General features: G+C 45.1%; 1 protein-coding gene across 1 annotated transcript in view; it reads left to right on the top strand.

Annotated features, from left to right (window-relative positions):
* Window positions 1-22,561, top strand: part of ITFG1 (integrin alpha FG-GAP repeat containing 1) — a 178,027-nt gene that overhangs the window by 32,038 nt on the left and 123,428 nt on the right. The window contains 2 exon segments of the mRNA XM_018553222.1: window positions 16,940-17,001; window positions 21,464-21,548. Coding sequence (XP_018408724.1) covers window positions 16,940-17,001; window positions 21,464-21,548 — 147 coding nt within the window.

Raw genomic sequence — 22,561 nt, 5'->3', positions numbered from 1 at the left:
TTTCACCCCTGTGGTTTGAAGATTACGTTTTATTGAAAGTTCCAGAGCTCCTTTCTTAGCTGGTGAAATTTTGTTACTTTCTTGTTAGATGATATCCGCCAACACTGAGACTCACCGGCTGTTCCGAAAAGTCAGGTTAATTCCCCACGTGAAAATGAGAAAATTTGTTTATCAGCCACTCTGGCTTTGTGAAACGATTTTCAATAAGACGCTCGGCAGGAACAATCTTTGAAGCGTGTCTTAGCCGTGTCACCCTCCCTCTGTTCCTGCTGCCTTCAGGAATGCAAGAGCTGAGGGTTTTTTATTCTTTTTTTCTTTACGTTTTGGTGAATGGAATAATCTGTAAGGGCCCATTTAGATCTATGTATTGCGGTGCAAGGTTTTGCCATACGTTACCTTGCTGCTTACCGTGTGTGAATAAGCCCTAAGCTTTTCGCATGTATGTAAAATGTGCAACCAAAAATCAAATTTAAGCTTGGCCTAGTTACTTCCAAGCTGTGTGCTGGATCTTATGCTGGTTTAGGGCTTGTTCACATGATATCAGGTGCGGATCTGCAGACGCGGTGCTACTGATGCAGTGCGTTTTTGACGCGTTTTGATGCGTTTTCGATCCGGATGTTGACAGTTCATTTTTTTTAGCCGTGGGGCTGTCAGTATGCAGATTCTTCCTCTGAGGTCCCTTTTCGCCCTCTCGGCACATCTACTTCTCTTTGTGTATGTAAAGCTGGTGATCAGACATGTATCACATGTTTGAAGGCATGTTGATGGTGCTGGCTACAGCAATCTGCAGAGAACGAGCACGCAGGAGACGTCGTTATTGGGTGCACCCGATCTTGAGGCTCCGGCACTCCAAGGGTCAGTTCTGGAGTTTGTTTGAGGATTTGCGAGGTCACCCGGATACATTTTTTTCCTTTACTCGTATGTCGTATGACATCATAGAAAGTGGAGCAAGAATACGATTTTTCTTTTGCTTAGCTGCATTGCGTTCCGTTTTTGCCGCGTTTTGCGTTTCCGGACCGGACAAAATGTGACCTGCAGTATTTTTTGCTGTCGTAAGCTGAACGGACTGTGCACGTGAGAACTGTAGCCCATAAAACACATAGGGATACATTGGGATGCATTTTAAGTGCAGGAGCGTACGGATCAGGTCAGCACAGAAAACAGACGTCGTGTGAACAGGCCCTTAGAGTAGATGTGATCCCCATCTGAATGACATTTAATTTGCTAAAGCACTGTGTTAATAAAATACTTTTCACCTTTTTTACATCCTTTGCATCTCGTTGCTGCTGATCACTTGCAGCCATTTCCTATCTACATGCTCTCTAGTGATCATTACATGCCATTTCTCAGGGTGGGTTTCCTGATGGTGGCAATGGCGCACCATCCCTGTGCAATGTGTGTTGAAATTGCCATTGGAAGCCCATGTGACAGGGTGACAAGGCAGGATTAATAATTGGGGTCACCCTATAACAGAAATGCCTTACCAAGGATCTTCATGGCAGAATCACCCGGTGTTATTTTAATAAAAGCTGCAAATAATAAATGACTGGAAAGGCCTTTTGACATTGCGTTAATTTGTTACTTTGGGTTGGGTTTACTAAGTCATAGAGCTCTATTAAAAAAACAAAAGGGGGCATGTAGGGCCAGTGACTAGGGCAGCACCCAGACTAAAATGTTAAAACTGATTTTTTTATTTTTGTAACCAATTTTTTATTTTTCTGGCCATTTGTAGCTACATTCAGCTAACTAACTATAGGGAGACATGGAAACAGGGGATGTAGAGAGGAGACTGGAAACCATTGTTCAGGAAACACATATCCAATGAATAAAGAAAGAAGAAGCAGGGAGATCCTTGCACTGCATGTCTTTGGGTACAGCATCCTCTCCAGCAAGGAGAACGGTGAGCAGCACAGTACTGACCTCTCCAAATCTGGTGAGACCAGCAGTGACACACAGCAGTGCCTTGGATGATCTCACAGAGCAGGAGTGAATTCAAGCCAAAAAAATAGATTTTTCAGGATACTAACCTTTTTTTTTTTATATTCCCTGTGCAGAGAATGCCTTCAGCATTTGACACTTCATGGAGTGAGAAGTACCGGGGTCGCCAACTGCATTCAACATTCCCTCCCACTGGAGAGACCACATTGTACAGTGAGGGAATGGGGAGTTGGGGGGTGCAGGCATTTACACTCCTGGAAGTGTCTTTTTTTTTGTTTGTTTGTTTGTTTGTTTGTTTAAAGCGCCAGTGACCCCTTAAAGCCAGCAACCATTTGGGAAGCAAAAAGCTTTCATTCTTTGCTGCACATTGTTAATGTTTACGTCAGTACGTGGTGATTAAACAGCCCTGATATAGATGTTTCGTTGTTACCTGCCCATATGAATAATAACTTCACAGACTTCACTGCAAGAGAGACTGTAGTCACCACTGCCTTGAAGGAGGGCAATGCTGCTGAAACAACATGGCTCCTGCCTCTGATTTCTTTTATTTATTTTCAGAGACACAAGGCTGACGCCATATATTTGTATTATTATACTGCAGAAACCTAAATCTGCAGAACTGTGCTGGCTTCTCTCCCCTATGGGTGTTCAGTTCTCCTGCCTGTTGACTGAAAAAGGCTGATTTATGTGGTTCTGTCTTTGCCCAAAGAACTAGAGAGAAAAAAAAAATCAATGACATATAATCTGGAAGAATATCTGCTAACCTGTGGGGCATATTGTTTTTGGTGAACAGCATTGGAAACCAACCAAATCATGTTCAGGGCAATGCTGGTCTGCTGCCAATGGGAACCTCAATGTTTAAATTTCAAGACAAATACAGCAAGTCCAGTTGCCTTGACTTCTTTTTTTTACAGATATACCATGACCTGGATGAATGAGAACCTTTCACAGACTCAATGCTTAAAGCCCAACTCCAGCAAATATGTTTTATTTAGTATTGCTATAGAAAGGAGAAAGGCAGGGAACTCTTTCATGTGTTTATTGGCATCTGTTAGGATTGGAAACGACCAGAAATTTATCAGGGATACAGGCAAAAGCAAAAACATTTTTAAATATAATAGGGACGGGTTAACATTTCTGACAATGTTTTTTTGGTGCAATCAGATTTTATTAGAGATTTTCATAACAAAACAAAGGAAACATGCATACATGTGATAAAGTAGTTGTAAGCATAACAACAAATACAATAGGGGAGGGGATGGGGTACTCCTGGAGAGGGATGTCACGGAGCAGTGATGGTTCTTCCCTCCTCTGACCCAGACAGGGGGTAAGAATGCAGGCCACATATTCAGTAGCTACAGGTAGCTTGGCATGGAGTGCAAACGGCATTACATTCAGGGAGCTAGCCTGTCAACAAAGTACACTCCGTAAGTGCCCCCACTCAAAAGCTTTAAGGCCATGCATATACGACAGCCAAGAAGCGTTTTCGCTATAGCGAGAGCTTGAGTAGAAGGTTCCTGTGCAGCAGAACATGTGATATAGGAGTCAGATAGGAGGCAGGAGTCAACCAGGGTGGAGCCCCTAATGGGAGGAAGGGTACAGGAGAATGGGAAAGTAGGGGGGTAGGAGGGATAGACTAGCTATAGGAGAAGCTCAGAAGGGAGGATAGGATTAAGAAGGCGAGTGGAAGGGAGAAAAAAAAAGAAAGGGGGGGAGGGGTGCCCACTCTCCGTCAGGAAATCCAGCTACCTCCGGATACCAGGGAGTCAAGGGGAGACCGCTGCCGGAAAAGCAGCCGATGTCCTAAATAAGAGCCAGGCAGACCAGGTGTGTACATATCCAGGCCCATTCCCACGCTCCCCCGCCAAGAGGTCCTCCAGATCGGCTATGCGGTCCATTTCCACAACCCATTCAGTGAGAGTGGGTACCACCGGCGTACGCCAGTGTCGTGGAACAACTGCCCGAGCAGCCGTGAGAAAGTGTCGCGAGGCCTCTTTTTGCCGACTTCAGGGACCCGGGGAGCATCGAGAGCAGCAGTATGTTAGGGTCATTAGCTACTGTAGTACCCGTCACTCTGAGGTTGACAATGTTTTTTAATGCCTTCCTGTCTTGGTGATGACCATTCTCCCCCATTGCTTACACAGAACTCACAGGAATAGGAAGTAAAAAAAAAATCTCCCCGATGGGGTCACACACAACAACAAAACCAGAATTGTTAAGTCTGCCCAAAGCAAACAAGACACATGGGGCATTGGAGTTGCTGGGAGGTTGAATATTTGTAACATAAAAAATCCTGACCTACTAGCCAGTGATATCACTTCTCTCATTTGATGGTCAATGAAAAGGTGCAGAGGGACAGAAGAGGTGGCATAGCGAGATCATACCAGCTGTCTAATAGAGTAGCCCTGGTTTTGGGCATTGCTGTATGCAGGGCCGCCCCTATAATGAGGTGGCTGCCTTCAGCGGCATCTCTTAAGGTCACGTAGGGTTACCACCCTCCTCACTTTGTGCGCCCCCTTCCCCATTTGCTGCAAGAGCTGTCATTGCCAGGAGCTGAGCAGAACACTCTGGCTGGCATCTCGCCCAGCTCCTGGTTACTAGTGATGGCCTCAGGCAGCTAGAAGTATAGGGATGCCCCTGGCTGTATGCTCTGACAATAGTCATCAGACACCTAGAGTTGGGGTTCTTTACTTGGGGTATCTATCCTTTTGGAGGTATGGGACCCAAATGATGGGGTTATGGGACTGGATCGTAAATCATTTCAAAAAATGTTGTTGGATTAGAATCTAATCAAATTATTTTATTATTACCTATAGCCATTATCAATACAAATTGAGGCCACAAAGGCGCTAGCCAATCAACGATCATATCGCTCAATGAGGACTGATCTGAATTAGAGATTGTTCCTCCATGTGTTGATGTGTCAGTTGATATGCAAGTAACACTGTTCCTTTGTTAGTAACTAGACCTCAAGTCCATCTTTTGATTGTACAAATTTGCAATTTTTATATAATAAGGTAAATATAAAATACATATAAAAAAACATCCATATGTAAAGTAAAACCAAGCTATTGGCATCTTTTGATGTCACACTGGTACCTAAGAGGACTGCTGCTGATGATGATTGAGCCTGGTGAAGTGGATATGGGGACATATTGGGCAATCCATTGGGGGGGAAGTTTAATCTTAAACAGGTTAAGGACCCTTGGCCTAGGGGCATTTGCTCTAAAGCCATGTTACCAGGTAAAGAGAGGCGACGGGTTAACTTGATTACTTGGTTTTATTTAAACAAACTGATTAGTTTTTAGTTTTTTTGTTTTTTTCTCCTTTTTCTTCAATTGATAATCTCCTCATTTTCTTCCACATAAATACCGAAGAGCAGCTGGGATAACATAGCGCATTTTTCGCACATGAAATCTTCCCGCTTCACACTCAGACAGCTGGCATCGGCGCTTTGTGAAGAGATCAAAACTTTGCATGCGTGATGTTTGTTTCTATTCACTACAGTAACAAAGTAAAACTCTCAGCGCTTGCGACGTGTGATAAGTGCACCAGCTGTCTGCTCGTTACCCGCGGCATAGCTTAAAGCGACCATGTGGGCTATCATTTTTGTATCGGAGCATTTGTGTTTTTAAGTGCTGGTTCATCTTCTCTTCTCATTCCTAGTGATGTATTTTCACATTTAATAAATTGCTTGGGACAAGCAACAGGTTCTCTGTTCACTCAACCAAGCAGAGTGACTTATCTGGTACTTCTAGGTATGGGGAACATGTGACTAACTCGCTTTCCTCCCACATGACAGTGCTGGTGCTTGGCAATTGGCCGTGCATGCACCCAGTGCCATTACATAGAGGCAGGGAGAGTCCTCAGCCCTGTATAAGTTCCAAGTCATGACTTTTTCTTACTCCCACCGGTAATGAGGCCCTGGCGGGAGCAAAGGTAAGAAACAATTCCCTTCCCAACCCTTCCAGGTATTCATTGCTCTCTATAACTCATATGAGACACACCTCATTGGAACAGCAAAGTACTGTGAATCCGTCCAAAGCTGACATAGAAGCGTAGTAGTAGTAGTAGGAGCACCTCACCAATGGTTGGGGAGTTTAGAAATGTTTGCTAATTCTTCATCAAGATTTTACAGCCAACGTGTTTTAGGGTGGCAACAGTTACCCTTCATCAGGGCTTTAGATACCGTGTAAAGCTGGACAGCAGGATGCTTTATAGTTTGAAAGGTACAGGAAATATTCCTCCGGTATGAGCTGTGCTTCACCAGCCAGTAATGCTTTTCTCTCCTTTTCCCGTCCTGTTTTCCTCTCCATGTCCCCTTTTTTTCTTTCTCTCTCCATGCATTTTCTCTACCCTCTTTTCATTCTCCCACCTTTTCTCCTTCTGCTCTTGTCTATTTCTCTTCTTTTCTCTGTCCACCATTTTCTCTCTCTTTTTTTCTCTGCCTCCTCTTCTCTCTCTGTATCTCTCCCTTCTCTCTTCCTTCTGCTCTCTCTCTTCCTTCTTCTCTCTCTCTCTTCCTTTCTTCTCTCTCTCTTCCTTTCTTCTCTCTCTCTCTCTTCCTTCTTCTCTCTTTTCCTTCTTCTCTCTCACTTTTTTAACCTCCTCTTCTCTCTGTCTCTCTACCCTCCTTTCTCTTCCTCCGCTTCTTTCTGTCCCTCTCCTTTCTCTTGTCTCTATCTCTCTCCCTTCTTCTCTTTCCTCCTCTCCCTCCTGTTCTCTCTCTCCCCTCTGTTTCTCTATTTTTTCTCCCTTCTCTTCTCTCTGTCCCTCTCTATCTCCTTACCCTCTTCTCTCTTTTTTTTCTTTCCCTTCTCTGCTTTCTATCTCTTTCACTTTTCTCTATCTTCATTCTTCTCTTTCCTTCTCTCTCTCTTCCTCTTTCTCTGTTTCTATCCTTTTTACCCTCCTCTCTCTTTTTTTTCCCCCTCCTTCTCTCAGTCTCTCTCTGTCTCTCTCCCTTCTTGTCTATCAATTTTCTCTTTCCTCTCTCTCCCTCTCCCGATCCTATTCTCTTTCTCTGCCTCCCGCCCCTCTTCTCTCTCTAACCCCTACCGCTTTGTCCCCTTTCCCCTCTTTTCTCTCTCTTTTTATCTCTCTTCCACGGTTTTCTTTTCTCTCTCTTTCTATTTCTCTTACATTGTTTCTTTCTGTATCAATAAATATATATTGTAAATCATTAGCATCCAGGGGAAAGGGACGCTAGCATAACAGTCTAAGCACACGTCTTCAGTACTTGACAAAGACAGGAACAGAAGTTAGTCTACACACAAATGTTTCTTCCTTACCAACATTTATTGGAAAGTCTTCTCTCTCAGGGTTCATCAAACACAACAACATTTCATTTCCCGCCTCAGCAGCTCTACTCCCAACACCATTATTAAGGCACCTGGGGCGTCTCAGGCATGTGTAACGCCCAATGTGGACTGTTGGCCACACACCTGCTTTTTCCTTGGCCAGACTCCAGAGGTCTAATTAGATAGAAAGCCATCCCTTCCTCTTTTCTTGCCTGCATTCCTCTGGAGCCTTCTGTCTAGGGAAACACTACAGTTTGGACACAACATACACTTTATCCAGGACTATACCCTATGTGATTGAGGTTTTTATTTTTGTTTCCACATCCTCTATGCACATTCAGTGGTATTGCATATGCCTGTTAGTTGCCAGCTTGGGTAGTTCGGATTAAAAAAAAAAAAACACACATAACTTAGCTTAAACTTTGGCTAAGCAAGCAACAAAATGGAAGCCACAGCTCTACATACAAATTATGTGTGAATATGCAACTTCTAGTATGTCAGTGGCCAGTGATAGATTTGTTTTGCGAGGAGACGGCTCATAAATTTTATACGCTTTGAGCCTCAATGATGCTCATGACTTGTCTGCCCTTGGTCTATAAGAATCTGCAAGCGTTGGGTTAAGCGCATTCATTCATTCACGTCTCAGGTCTGCTTCGGAGCACTCCCTCCACCTCGTTTCGCCCCTGCATTCCGAGAGAATATTTCTTTATGAAATTGGAATGACCCAGGTAAGTATCATCGCTAATAACTTCCCGGCTGAGCGATGACCCTATCACCTACCATGTCTGCACATCAGCCGCAGCTGCCGCTGCCTGCCAAAGCTGGAGATAGACAGGAGGTTAGTAGAGACTGGAAAGCTTCCTTACAGAAAGCCGATAGATGCTAATGCTCAGGCTTTTACTGCTTGATAAGGGCAATTCATAGCCGTGCCTTTTACCTCTTCCAGGAAAAACGGCAGTGTGTTTTCAGTCTGTACACAGCATGAAGTTTACTGGTAAATAGATTTTGGTATAACTTTAACCTTTCTTCTTGCTTTCTCTGCCTCCTTTTTAGGGAATTTTATACACAGTTCTGCCAGTTCTTTAACTGGTGGCTATCCGTATGTCAGACAGTTGCAGTTCGCACGCTTGCTGAACAAGTTCTGAGAAAAAAACAAATTACAGATAAACCAAGTTTGTGAAAAGGTGGACCCGCGTAGTGGCCTAGTTTGGCTTTTCTACTTGGCACAAGGCTGAGAAGTTTCTGACAGGAGGATAGAACATAGTTATGAGCACATCAGTGTGGTGCATCTCTGTCACCATGTTGGCGGTGGGTTGGTGACCAAACTGTACATCGTAACTGTCTTGAAGAAAAGAGAGGTCACCAAACTAACTTTAATCTCTGGAAGGGGTGCTTGGGTCAAAAGACTTTTGGCAAACCTAATATTCATATGCACTATATGGCCAAAAGTATTGGGACGCCTGCCTTTACACACCCATGAACTTTAATGGCATCCCTGTCTTAGTCCTCCGTAGGGTTCAATACTGAGTTTACCCAACCTTTGCAGCTATAACAGCTTCAGCTCTTCTTGTTCCCAGTTACTTCCATTCTGTTATAATACCACTAACAGTTGACCGTGGAATATTTAATAGGAAGGAAATTTCACGGATGGACTTATTGCACAGGTGGCAACCTATCACGATACCACGCTTGAATTCACTGAGCTCCTGAGAGCGACCCATTCTTTCACAAATGTTTGTAGAAGCATCTGCATGCCGAGGTGCGTGATTTTCTACACCTGTGGCCGTGGAGGTGATTGGAACACCTGAATCCAATGATTTGGAGGGGTGGCCCAATACTTTTGACAATATAGTGTATGTATTCAGTTATGCATTAAGCTGCTTGCTTGGCATTCAGCTTTAAAGACTCTGGACACTTTGTCCATTCACACCTGCATTATATGGCTAAAGGTTGGTGGATACCCCTCCAAATGATTGAGGTCACGTGCTTTCAGTGAAAGGTACTGGTAATGATACAGCATACAAAAGACGTTTGAGACAATTGTGCTCTTCCAACCTTGTCGGAAGAGTCTGGTGAAAGTCTTTTCTGTTCCAGCATGACTGTGCCCTGTGCACAAAGCCAGCTCCATAAACACATGGTTTGATAAGTCTGGTGTGGAGGAACTCGGGAGTCCTGACCTCAACCTTAGCAAACACCTTTGTGATGAACTGGAATAATGATTGTGATCCAGGTCTTCTTATCCGTAATCAGTACTTGACTGCACAAATTCCCACAGATGCAATCCAAAATCTTGTGGAATGCCTTCCTAGGAGGGTGAAGGCCATTATGGGGTGGGGGAAAGGCTGTCATCTCCACATTAATGTCCATGATGATGGAATGGGATGCCCAACAAGCTCATGTAGATGTGATGGTCAGGAGTCCACCAACTTTTGGCCATGTAGTGTATTTGTGACAGATACAACAGAGTAGTGGTGAAGGGGTGGGAACATCAGTAATCGGTCATTGGGGGAGGTCTAGTTGTAGACTTTGTCGCTTTAACCTTATTGGCAACACCGTTACCGGTAATTTTTTTCCCCGTAATACCATTGTATTAGTTATTATACAGATATTCATGCCGTTGTCTCTGCAATTAAGTCTAAAAACCGCTTTTAGTATCGTTTCCAGATAAATAAAGTTTAAAAGCATGCCATTGTACTCTTAACACTCAGCTATGTATTTTTTGTCCCCATGTTCATTTATATTAAGGGATTTTGCTTCCAACCACTAAAAAATGGACCTCCACATTGCGTTTGCATTGACGTTCTTCTTTTTGAAGCATTCAAACAAAAATTTCCTTAATCCTGATCTTCTCTTCCTCCCATTCAACATTATGAGGGATTAAAGCGGTATTAAAATTCACATGGAAGCACTTATCATTCTGAAAACTTTCATTTACATTATGTACGTTAAGTAAAATTGCTATTATGTTGCCATTATGTTAATGTAGCGGTAAATGCAACTCTTGGAATGGCTTTTATTGTAAGGCTGCACCTTGTTTTAATTAATTTAGTTCCTGTTTTAATTAGACTTTCAATTCCACTGATGTTTTAAACAAAACCCTTCTTTATTGCCAAGGCTTTTAAAGCTGTATCATTTGATTAATAATTAAATTGCTGTCACATGAATTGCTGCGAGACATAGAACTCGGAAATGTTTCTGTAAAGGGAGTAGCAGGTCTTGAGGAGAAACTCCGGCTTGTACGCACAATATGACAATGCCACAAGGCCTAATATTTAGGCTGTAAGGAGAGGGAAGATGAATTATAGCTGTTATTATTATTATTATCATCATCTATGAAAATGATTGTCCCAATTTCATCTGCCTACTTTTTCTTGACTGAAAAAATATGTCATGCATTTTTCAGGACCCGATTCATCAAGCTGAAGAAGCATTTAAAGCCCATCTCCGGGCAAGAGTACTCTTGAGTGGGGCTACCCCTGCAATGCAAGGGTTAAGTCTAGAGGCGGAGTAAAGCAGATTTACTTACCTGATCCCTGCTCCCCAGCGGTGAGCGCTCTCCTCTTCTGGTGAAATGTCCTTCGGCATCCTCAGGTTTATGGAACCTGCATTAGACGTGGTGGCATCAGCAGTCCATAGACTGCAAGAGGCCAGGGGAGCAGTCTAGCAGCCCAGAGGGGGCCGGCAGGAGGCGGAATTAAATAAGTAAATCTGCTTTACTCCAACCCCTAGACAAAAAAGAGCACCTAACCCTTGCCGTAGAGGGGGGGGGGGGCAAGGTGCTAGATAGTGACCCTGCCTGATGCCTAAACACAGATTGTCGGGCATCATCTAGATTGTCCAAATATTGATGCATCCTTCTGGAAAGAAAGGCAGATGAGAGGATTGCTAGGACTGCAATGTTTGTGTGAGGCAGTGAACACCTGTAAGCATTATACTTGCACATTATTTAGCATGAAAAAAATATATATGGCATATATTATTATTACCTGTCAAATGTGCTGTTTCAACTTGGTGTACAGAACCTTATGAGCAGGGCCATCCCTATAAGGAGGCAGCCTAAAGTGGTTGCCTCAGGCGGCAATTCTTTGAGTCACGTGTGCCTGCCGCCCCCTTTCCTGCCAGAAAAAGCTCTTAGTAACATTGGACTCTCTAGCCGGCGTCTTGTCCAGTTCATGGAACCAGTGACATCAGTGAGCTGGTTGGGCACTAGACAGAGCTGGAGCCAGAGGTAATGTCCACCAATAACCCCCTCCCCCCGTAACATGCACCACCAACACCCCCCGCCCCAGACTCGGGCGGCAAAAAAGTCTAGGAACACCCCAGCTTATGAGGCTTATTTATACGCCTTCCGTCCAACGTATAGCAGGGCGCATGCTGTTTGCACGGCAATACCTCCACAAGATGGAGTCGGGGAGCATAGCACTTTCCTATGCTCTTTGGCTCCATCTAGTGGCGGTAGTGCTGGGTTGAAGATTTATAAATCAGCGCCTATGATATTGGTTGGGATGGACATTTTTGGCAGCTCATTGATAAACGTTACAGTTTTTTTTTTTCAATCTAATATCACCAAAACTTCAGTAATAAATGAATTGAGGGGAATTTACTAAGACTGGAGCAGACAGAATCTGGAGCAGCTGTGCGTGGCAACCAATCAGCTTCCAGGTTACATTTTTAAAGCTTAACTGAACAAGCTGAAGATAGAACCTAAGTGGTTGCCATGCACAGCTGCTCCAGATTCTGTCCACTCCAGTTTTAGTAACATCCCCCCCATTGTGTTTTGGGGGGTTCTGCTTGCACAAGAAAGCGCTTCCAATTCGCTGGTTATTTACCCTCAAAGCAGTAAAATATGTTCACATTGTCCTAGTTTTCTTTTTACATTCCTCCTGCTGCATGCGGCCACGTGAACAGACGTTACATGATGCATTATATGAGGATTTGAAGTGTTTTTTTGGTATGATGCCAGGCCATTTAGGGGATCTCCTCTCGCAAATATTGCTGTGCTTTGCTAGTAAGCATTGGTGAGCTCACTATAAATTGGGAGCACCATGTAAACCCAGTAGCTCAGGCTTGTCTTGCAACATTTAGTGGGCTCAGTTACTGCACACCCACATGTAGCTTCACTGTCTAGTCACAAGCCGGGAGACCGAGATGATCTAGCTGTTGCTAACATAGCTACATCCAGTGTGGCAAATATTTATTTGATCCCCTGCAGATTTTGTAAGTTTGCCCACTTACAAAGAAATGAAAGATCTATAATTAGTATCACAGGTGTATTTTAAATGATAGAGACAGAATATCAACCAAATGACCCACCTCCCGGCTTCCTGATTGGCCGAGATGCTGGCGCCATGCTCACTGGCCGGGAAGCCGGCTTCACTGCCATTCAGCATCGAGCCAGCCGAACAGCCGCCTCCTCGCTGATTGGCCCGGGAAGCCTGCTTTCTGGCCAATCAGCATCAAGCCGGCTTCATGTCTGGCTCAATGCTGATTGACTGGGAAGCCGGTTTCCCCGGCCAAGCACAATCAAGCCGGCCAGACAACATGGAGCCAGCTTCTCGGGCAATCAGATTTCCCTGGGAACCCGGCTCTATGCCAGCGGAAGCACCGGTATCAGTACTCGGTATCGCCGAGTACCGAAAGCAAAGTATCGTTACTCGATAGCGAAAAGACGACATTGGTGCATCCCTAATACAAATCCATCCACAACTCTGCCCCGAGCTACACCTCCAACCTAGTCTCACAATATCACCCGAACTGTCCTCTTCACTCCTCCAATGACCTCCTGCTCCCTCATCTCCAGGACTTCTATAGAGCCTTTCCCATCTCTTACTCCATCTGCCTTTTAGGTGATCCCTGAAAACGCATCTCTTCAGGGAAGCCTATCCCACCTCCACCTAACCACTGATATTTTACATTCTCCATCAATTCATCCCCTCAGAGTTGTTACCTTTTAGATTGTAAGCTCTCCTGCGCAGGGCCCTCCTTACCATCTTGTCTTGTATTGTACTGTACTGTCTCCCTTGATTTTGTAGCACTCTATGCAATCTGTTGGCGCGATATCCTGTATTATAATAATATTTGTGGCTGTGTACATCTGATCTGTTTAGTAATCCATGAAATCTCCAGATCAGAAGAAGTCAATGCCGCACCACCTTCATTATCCTGTCTGTTTGTGATCCCACTTTATCTCCACGGGCCATCATGACCTGCTGATTAAGTCTAATGACACTTGATTTGCTAATAATTGGGCTTCATATTGCCATCTACCGGCAAAGGTTCAGTGTTTTATATTGATAAACCCCGTTTTCATCGCACAGCTCAACAAAGAGTCCACTCAATAGAGCGGCACAGTTGTGGCGGAAAGTTGACATTTCCAAATGTCAGGAGGTAACTCGCACAGCTACCATTTCTTAGCGCGCCTTCTGAAACTTTCACTTTGATGTATTGAATTCTGCAACGAAGACCAGTTGACTTCTGCCATCTGTCGTTATTTGTTTCTGCTTTAAAGAGCATGTGAAGCCGCTGCTTGGACTTAATATAGGTAGATACTGAGCTAAATAATGTGACTGACTCCATGTGTCCGCCATTTTGGTCTGGCAGAGCCATGCCAATAGCCTTGGTGTGAACAGTGATATATGGCAAAGGTTGCTTTAGAACAAAATCTGGCCACCTACCCACCCACAGCCTGCAAAGTATGAAGAATAGCCTGCTCATTGTGAACTGACCTGGCCTTAGAAGCAAATAAAGTAACAACATTGCTCCTTGTGGGGCCTGCAAGTACCTGTATTTGTCCTCACATCAATCCTTGTGGGGCCCCTGGGTTCCTAGTAGGACCTTGACTTCTCTATAAGTCAACCTTGAAGCCCCACCCTTTTTATTTAGATACCTGGGTTCCTAGTAGGACATTGACTTCTCTATAAGTCAACCTCGAAGCCCCACCCTTTTTATTTAGATGCCTGAGGCTCTTTTGCCCACTGAGGTTCCGGAATTTGACAATTGTCTTTGTTGCCGTTCCTCTCACTTCCTTTCCGTCAGCACAACAGGAAGGCAGGATAAATCTCTCCAATGGAGCCTTGGATAGCAGTAAAAACCTGACGGGGTTAAAGCCCTTCTCCGCCCCATCCAAACCTAGAAACATGACACTTTAAAGCTGAACTCCAGACAAACCTCTGCACACACCGATGAAATTCACATAAGGGAGCTGTTTTCCCTGCCAAATAGATTTTTATTTCTATCCATCCAGCCCTTAGATTTACACAGCCACACGAAAAACAGCAAAGCCCTACCTGGCAGGACAGGAGACTTGATTTTCTCTGCTGCAGTTTTACTTCCACTTACAGGTCTCACCCTTTGACTGTACAGTGAAAGAAGAAGCAACACACTGGTGAGTGTGCCACTCTGCTCTATTCTCCAATCGGCATGATCCTTGCAACGCACCTGATTGGTTCCTCCATACTGCTTCTCCCTCCTGACTGAGCGCTGCTGTACAAAAATTGCAACAGGCTGATACCAGGTTGAATTCATGTGCTTCCACTTGCATTGAAGGATGTGTTCATGAATACAGAGCTGCATTTGGCATTGCAGAGATGCAGACATGTTTTGACCCTTGAGGCTCCATTCACATATAGCGTTCACATATGCGGAAGACCGCGCTGCAACGCAAACGCTAAAATATTTCATCCACACAGATTCCACTAATTTTCGGCTACTATATAGACGCAAACGTGCGGAATTCGTCCAAAAATCGCGCCTGGACTATTTTGCGGGCCGCACGGTCTCGTACCGCAAAAGTCTGAACACTGTACATTAAAGTGCGTTTTTTTGTGTCTTTAGAGTGGCTCTGTGCGTATTCAGCCGGCCGAATGCGTGCGGACAACCGCTCCAGTGCGCATGGAGCCTAAAGGCTGTGATGCACTGCAGGCAAAGTGATGCGAAGCGAAAAAATTGCAACCTTCCACTATACAAGCATTTGGATGTGGGTTTCCCGTATTGCAGGGATAGGCAACCTCAGCACTCTAGCTGTGGTGAATCTACAAACCCCGTCCTTGCCTCTGGGAGTCATGCCTGTGGCTGTCAGAATCTTGCAATGCCTCATGGGACTTGTAGTTCCACAACTGCTGGAGTGCCGAGGTAGCCTACCCTTGCCGTATTAAAAGTGGGGGTTGTAAGAACCGACATGTCCACACACCGGCCTAATAAGGAAGGTCAATACACTGCTGGTCATCACCTTAATTCATTCACTCCATACTGCTGCTGTTAGCACTCGCACACTTTACACTTCATACTGTATTTGCATTTTTAGTCTAATTTAATTTTTAATATTTAAATTTTAACATTGATATTTTATTTTGTGATGAAAAAGTCTTATATTATTATTGATTCTTCTCTCTACTTGTTCTCCCTTTCCTTCTTGCAGTCGTGTAAGCATTTCACTGCATATCATACTTGTACGATTATGTATGTGACAAATAAATAAATCTAATAATCTAATAATAAAAGTGATAGCCTCTAGCTTCTAGCACTATAAGAGGGCGCTGTAGGGGAAGATGGCGCATCACCGTAGTCCATGTTTCTGCTCTGATTCTCCCGTCATCCTATCGGTTCCCGTTCACCGCTCTGAGATGGGGGTTGGCCGCTTATGGGGCAGGTGCAAGGAGAGCACGGAACATCTTGTCACACGGGCCATGCCTGAGCTCGCGCGACGATGCCAGAGCGGCACTCCATATGATTACAGGTTAATTAAACACGACTTCTGTGTTTGTTGTATGAAAACCATTGACAAAGCATCACCTATATATACAGCAACATGCTGAGCCTTTTATATTTACTGGTAAACATCGTTCTGCTCTAATGTAGATGTGAGGAATGGTTGTGGTTGATGTTCTTTTTCATTTTTAGCTTACACATTTATAAACTGGTGCATCTCTTCACTGATCTCCCCTAATAGTCCATCTAGATCCCATACAGCTTGGCTAAAGAGGGAGAGATTTGGCCCTCGAAGCACAATGCCTGTTTTATGCAATCATAATATGAACTAGGGATGCGCCGATACTGGTTTTTCTGTATCAGCACCGATATTTTGCTTTTGGTACTCGCCAATACTGAGTACCGATACCGGTGCTTCTGTTGGCATGGAGCTGGCTTCACGGGCAATGAAGAAGCCGGGAGGCAGGTAATGACATTCCGCCCGGCTTCCTGTTTGCCTGTGAAGCCGGCTCCTTGTTGTTTGGCCAGCTTGATTGTGATTGGCCGGGAAAATCGACTTTCCAGCCAATCAGCATGGAGCTGGGTTCCCAGCCAATCAGGAAGCCAGGCGGCGGGTCATTACTGTTCCCCTACGGCACTGTCGGTGAGACGAAATCTTCCTCTGACCGGAAGTTCCGGTATCGGGGAAGGCATCGGAGCATTTGGGCGAGTAGGAGTACTCGCCCAAATACTCAGTATCGGCACCAATACTAGTATCGGTGCATCCCTAATATGGCTTTTTTTTGTATTTACATATTGGAAGCTGACAGAGGTTCTAACATTTCCTCTGTTTCTCCAAAACTTACTTGAGGCTCCTCTGGGGGAGAATTGATGTCAATGGTTTTATGCTTTTCTATGCTTGATATGTCATTTGCATATGGGAATGTTTCTGATCAGATGATCCTGTTCATGTTTCCAGTGGTATTTATATCATTTTACTTTCTTTCCTGCCGTAGATCTCTTCCTCACAACGGTGGCAGACAACAAAGACATCCAGTTTGAGACTTGGGAGAACCAGGTAAGAAACAGATTGAACTGGGTTGCATAAAGTGATCCTGACCGTGCACAAAGAATTTCTAAGGTGACAACGGTGCTGAGGTTTAGACACCTTGTGATGACTTCAAGTTAGGGTTGCCACCTTTTTTTCAAGCGAAACCTGAACACTCTAGCGACGCGCTGACATTTTTGGGGCAGAATGAGTCGTGGAAATTCATATATATATTCAAATTATTCATATGTAAATAGCGCCGTCCATTCATATGCAAATATCACAGTTGAGACTTTTTGCAGTGGGGGGGCCAGTAGTCCCTATCATAACTTTGCTTGCCCCTGTCTGCCTGACATCTCGTGTCCGAGTTTCTGCTGCCATGAAACCCGGACACAGCATTCAAAACCTGGACTGTCCGGGTGAATCCTGGACAGGTGGCAACCCTACTTCAAGTATCTCTATTTTCCTTACAATAAATCCCTGTGGGGCTCCTGAGGCCAAAGCTGTACATGGGACTTATCTTCTCCCCAAGTCAAAATTAAGCCCTGCCTCTCCTGGTACGAAGCCCAACCATTGTCATCTAGCTGTCAACTGCCAAAGCCTCTACCAGCCACTGAGGTTCTGGCTTTTGAATCCTTTTCAATTCCAAATGGGATTCCCTTTACCCCAAATAGACACATCTTAGGGCAGGTCGCCAATTCTCCTCAAAAATGACAGCTGGTGCCCAACTTTTGAGGATTCCACTTGCTGTTGTCAGTGGTGCTGGCTCCTAAAAAATTCTTGCTGGCTCCCTGATTGGACAGACTGGCTACTGAATGCCATATTAATTTGTCCACCCCCATCACCGATTCACTCAGGCTTCCATGGCCATTGGACATCACATCCACCTGACCAAAACATGGCTTGCTAATCCTAATGTCAGAAGCCCACCAGAGGAATGATAGCAGACATTCATTGCCCGTGTGAGTGTAATGGTTTGCTTTAAAGGGAAGCCTGAAGGTTAAGGGTCGTGTTTAGGGATTGAGTTGAAGTTTATGGTTACTGATGGATATTCAGATTATATCATATATACTATTAGATTTTTTGTAGGATTTTTTTCAAATTGTATTTATTTACTTCTTATTTTCAGGTGTAAAATTGCCTGATATGTTTATGCATAAAACCCAATGCCAGTTTATTAGCTGCTCTTTATCTTTAACCACTTGCTGCCCAAAAGCAATTTTTTACATTTTGCACACACATTTTTTTTTTTTTTTTACACTCAGCTTTATTGCTATCGCATAGGGGGCTAACTAGCCCCCTATGTTATAGCAAATATAACGTGACAGGTCCTCTTTATGGAGACATCAGGGGTCCATCAGACCCCTAAAGTGACCTAGGGACCTCAAAGAAGCTGATGAAGCAGAGATCTGCTTCACCAGCTTCTGGTTCTAGGAGCCGGAGAATGTGCCCAGTGACACCGGAAGTGATGTAATGCACATCACTGCAGGGTCAAGTGATCGGAGGAGAGGTCAGGGGCTGGCAGCCGCTGATCTCTCCTCCGATCTATCAGGGAATACCCGCCACGCCGGTCCTGGGCTAACAGGGTGGGCAGTGGAGCACGGGAAGCCAGTAGCGGAATCGGTGACTGCGGAGTGGGGGGAGGGGTACACAGCACCGCACCGTACAATCGATACGCCGGATCACTTGTATTTAAACAGAAGTTGCTGGCTGTTTAAAACGGTACCAAGGAAAAGGAAAGTGCAGCAGCAGCCATGTTCTTGGTATAAGCACTTCCAGCGGAGGACGTACAATTACGTGAACCCGCAGGAAGTGGTTAAAGCCCAATTGTAGGCTCACGCTCTTTGAACGCTTCACATTTTTGAATGATTTTTGCCTTTAAATCCCCTTATTCCCAGAGGAAATTCACTTTTGCCCTCACACTGCAGTGCCCTGTGCTGACAGAGCTAAGTACCTGCCACACCCCTCAGCTCAAAGGTTCTTACACAGGTTTGCATTGGAGAGTAGAAGGTAGGGGCTGTCTTACCAGGTCTATTACTAAGTGCTGATTACTGAATTCACTGGGTCTACCTCTGACTGGTAAGCCACATTTAGACACCCTGCACACCTAATTGAAAAGGAAAGTGCAGGTAAGATTATGCAAATGGTGCAATGTCTATCTCGCTGCATCTACTTATGATACATCCAATGGGCTTTAATGTCACCCTTCGGCTTTACTTGTCAGTATCATGTTATTGATTTAGATTTATTTGAATTTTTCAGTCAACATTTTTGCTTTTATGCTCACATGACATTTAAAGGGCTTGCACCTTCAGCTGGATGCAAATTATGGCTGTGGTGAGGTCTTGCCATCGGTAACGCGGTAACAAATAGCAAATTGAACTTAATCGCTTCTCATGTAGATTTACATGACTCACTATCGGAGCAATCACTCTGCCCTATTGCGTGCATTCCACAAGGTCCCGCTGAGCCGTCAGCTGCCGAACGGAGGACGTGGTATTCCATTCGCCGGGGTGACGATATATAGACACACATTTCCCATTCACAGGCTCCGATACGTTTTAATATTCCGCTGCATGGTTTTTTTTTTCATCTCAGGCCCTCTTCATCTTTTTTACACTAATGGCAACATGTTTCCCTGCAGAGACTCTTTCTGATTGCATTCACATTAATCAGGGCTAGGTAAAGAGGAGCACATTGAGATGTGTAAAACTCAAGTGAGCCTGATTATATAACCCTTTTATTGCTGCTAGACAGCTTAATCTCTCCATCAAAGAGATGTTTTTCTTGCCAAAGAGCCCTAGTAGGCACGGCGGTAAAGGGAGGCTATTGATACGAAACTGGAAATGCGGCGCTTTAAAAGGTTTGTTTAATGGAAACCTATCCTGAAGGAAATATTGCAGCTGTCAATTCTGACCACCTCTGGGGATGTGGGTGGCCTGGGTGGGCTCTGGCTTTGGTACTTTCTGAGCTGCTGACCAGGAACAAGCATTCAGTGAAAGAAGTCAGAGCTGCTGATTTGCATGCTTTCTCCTTGGTCAGTGACTTGGATAATACTAAAGCTAGGGTGTCACAAACAGGCAACTTGCAGGATTGTGAATTGAAGCGCCACACTCCAGGTTGCTGCCAAATCTGCTGCTGAAGAGATCTGTGCCATTCCCACATACTGGACAAAAAACTATATCCACTTTAAAACCTTTATAGTCCTGATGCATGTTATCCCTTATTTTTTTTTCCGGTACTTGCTGAATACCGAGTACCGGAAGTCCCATTCAGGAAGCCAGGTGGCGTGTAAAGACTTGCCACCCGGCTTCCCGATTAGCTGGGAAGCCGTCCCCATGCTTCTCATCACTAGATGACGAGAAGGTATGGAGCCAATGATGATGAGGGTATTTGTATGAGTCCCTTTCCAGTTTAGCTGCCCCTTCCAGCAGCGAGTCAACAGTTCAGCTCCACTTTCCAGCAGTGACTCAGAAGCTTATCTCACCCCTTCCAGCAGTGACGCAGCAGCTCAGCTCTCCCTATTTCCCCCTTTCAGCCATGATTCAGCAGCTTAGCCCCCCTTTCCAGCAATAACTCAACAGCTCAGCTCCCCACTTCCAGCAATGATTCAACAGCTCAGCTCCACCTTCCAGCAGTCAGTCAGAAGCGTATGCTCCCCCTTCTAGAAATGACTCAGAAGGGTATCTCCTCCTTCCAGCAATGATTTAACAGCTTATCTCCCCCCCTTTCCAGCAATGACTCAACAGCTCAGCTCCACCTTCCAGCAATGATTTAACAGCTTATCTCCCCCCCTTTCCAGCAATGACTCAACAGCTCAGCTCCACCTTCCAGCAATGATTTAACAGCTTATCTCCCCCCCTTTCCAGCAATGACTCAACAGCTCAGCTCCACCTTCCAGCAATGATTTAACAGCTTATCTCCCCCCCTTTCCAGCAATGACTCAACAGCTCAGCTCCACCTTCCAGCAATGATTTAACAGCTTATCTCCCCCCCTTTCCAGCAATGACTCAACAGCTCAGCTCCACCTTCCAGCAATGATTTAACAGCTTATCTCCCCCCCTTTCCAGCAATGACTCAAAAGCGTATGTCCCCTCTTCCAGCAATGGCTTAACAACTCAGTTCCCCTCCTGCTGCCTTTCCAAATAACTTACAGCCTAGTAACCCCTGAGTGTTAAGGCTTTTAACAATGCAAGTATAGAAACTGAGGTTATGAGAAATGCTCATCGATTACTAATTCTCTTTAATAAAATAATATTATAACAGTGATAATGTAATGACAAATGAAATATTCAGTGAAGCAGGCGATGTGAATCTGACTCCATTTGTTGGTCTTTTTCATAAAACAATGTTCTCTTTGGAAAGGATAAAAGAGTTTTGTGGACCATTGACTGCAGAATGTACTGGTACCTGGACACTGATAGAACTCTCTGTACTGGCTTTTTTCGCTCTCGACATTCTCACTAATAAATTCTTTGTTTTCTTGTTACAGGGAGGCAATTTCTCCGGGGTCACGTCCCTCGTCACAATGCCTAAAGATGTCAAGGTGGTCGGACAGTCCGTCTTTGCTGACTTTGGTACGTTAAGAGTTCATTCCTTGCATGGACGGTAATGCTGAGAGCGATTCCAGACAGCCAATGAAAATACTCAATTGTTCATTAATAGGGCTTTATTAACATTGGTCCTGCACATCCGTATGGCTTGCATGCACATTCATGGACCTTCTCCTGGGAGGGAAAGATGCTGAGTGTAATTGCATGCAGCCGCCTCTACCTCTCTATGGGAGGACAAGGCTGCATGCCGACCCAAACCTACACATCCGTGCAGGTCTGGGTGCCTGCATTTGGACACAGACAGTGTGCATTCAAATGTGAGCACCTGGACCTGCATGGATGTGCAGGTTCGGGTCGGCATGTAACCACCTGCAGCCACATCCTCTCATAGGGAGGAACAGACGGCTACATGCAATTTCACGGAGCACCTGTCCCTCACGGGAGCAGGTCTCTGCAAGGATGTGCAAGTTCAGGTCAGCATTAAGGACAGGCTCGGGCGTGTTCGCAGCTCCACGTGCCGAGCCCGCCAGGAAGCTGACAGCGCGCAATGCCAATCACAGGTACTGAGACATTTTCCCGGTCCGCAGCTGCAGAGATCAGGAAATGTCTCAGAGCCTGTGATTGTCGCTGCGCACTGTCAGCTTCCTGGCGGGCTCGGCACGTGGAGCTGCGAACACGCCCGAGCCCCCTCCATAGTCAGCATGTAGCCGCATCCTTTCATATGGAGGCAACATGCAATTACACCAACAGCACCTGTCCTTCCAGGGAGCAAGTCTCTGCAAGGATGTGTAAGTTCAGGTCAGCTTGTATCCGCTTCCTTCTATAGGGAGGCCACATGCAATTACACACACAGCACCTGTCCTTCCAGGGAGCAGATCTCTGCAGGGATGTGCAAATTCAGGTCAGCATGTAGCCGCATCCTTCTATAGGGAGGCCACATGCAATTACACACACAGCACCTGTCCTTCCAGGGAGCAGATCTCTGCAAGGATGTGTAAGTTCAGGTCAGCTTGTATCCGCGTCCTTCCATAGGAAAG

Source organism: Nanorana parkeri, unplaced genomic scaffold (assembly GCF_000935625.1).
Source record: "Nanorana parkeri isolate BGI_ZX_2015 unplaced genomic scaffold, ASM93562v1 scaffold6, whole genome shotgun sequence".
Classification (NCBI taxonomy): Eukaryota; Metazoa; Chordata; class Amphibia; order Anura; family Dicroglossidae; genus Nanorana; species Nanorana parkeri.
Note: the sequence above shows the minus strand (reverse complement) of the source record. Positions and strands in the feature narration are given on the sequence as shown.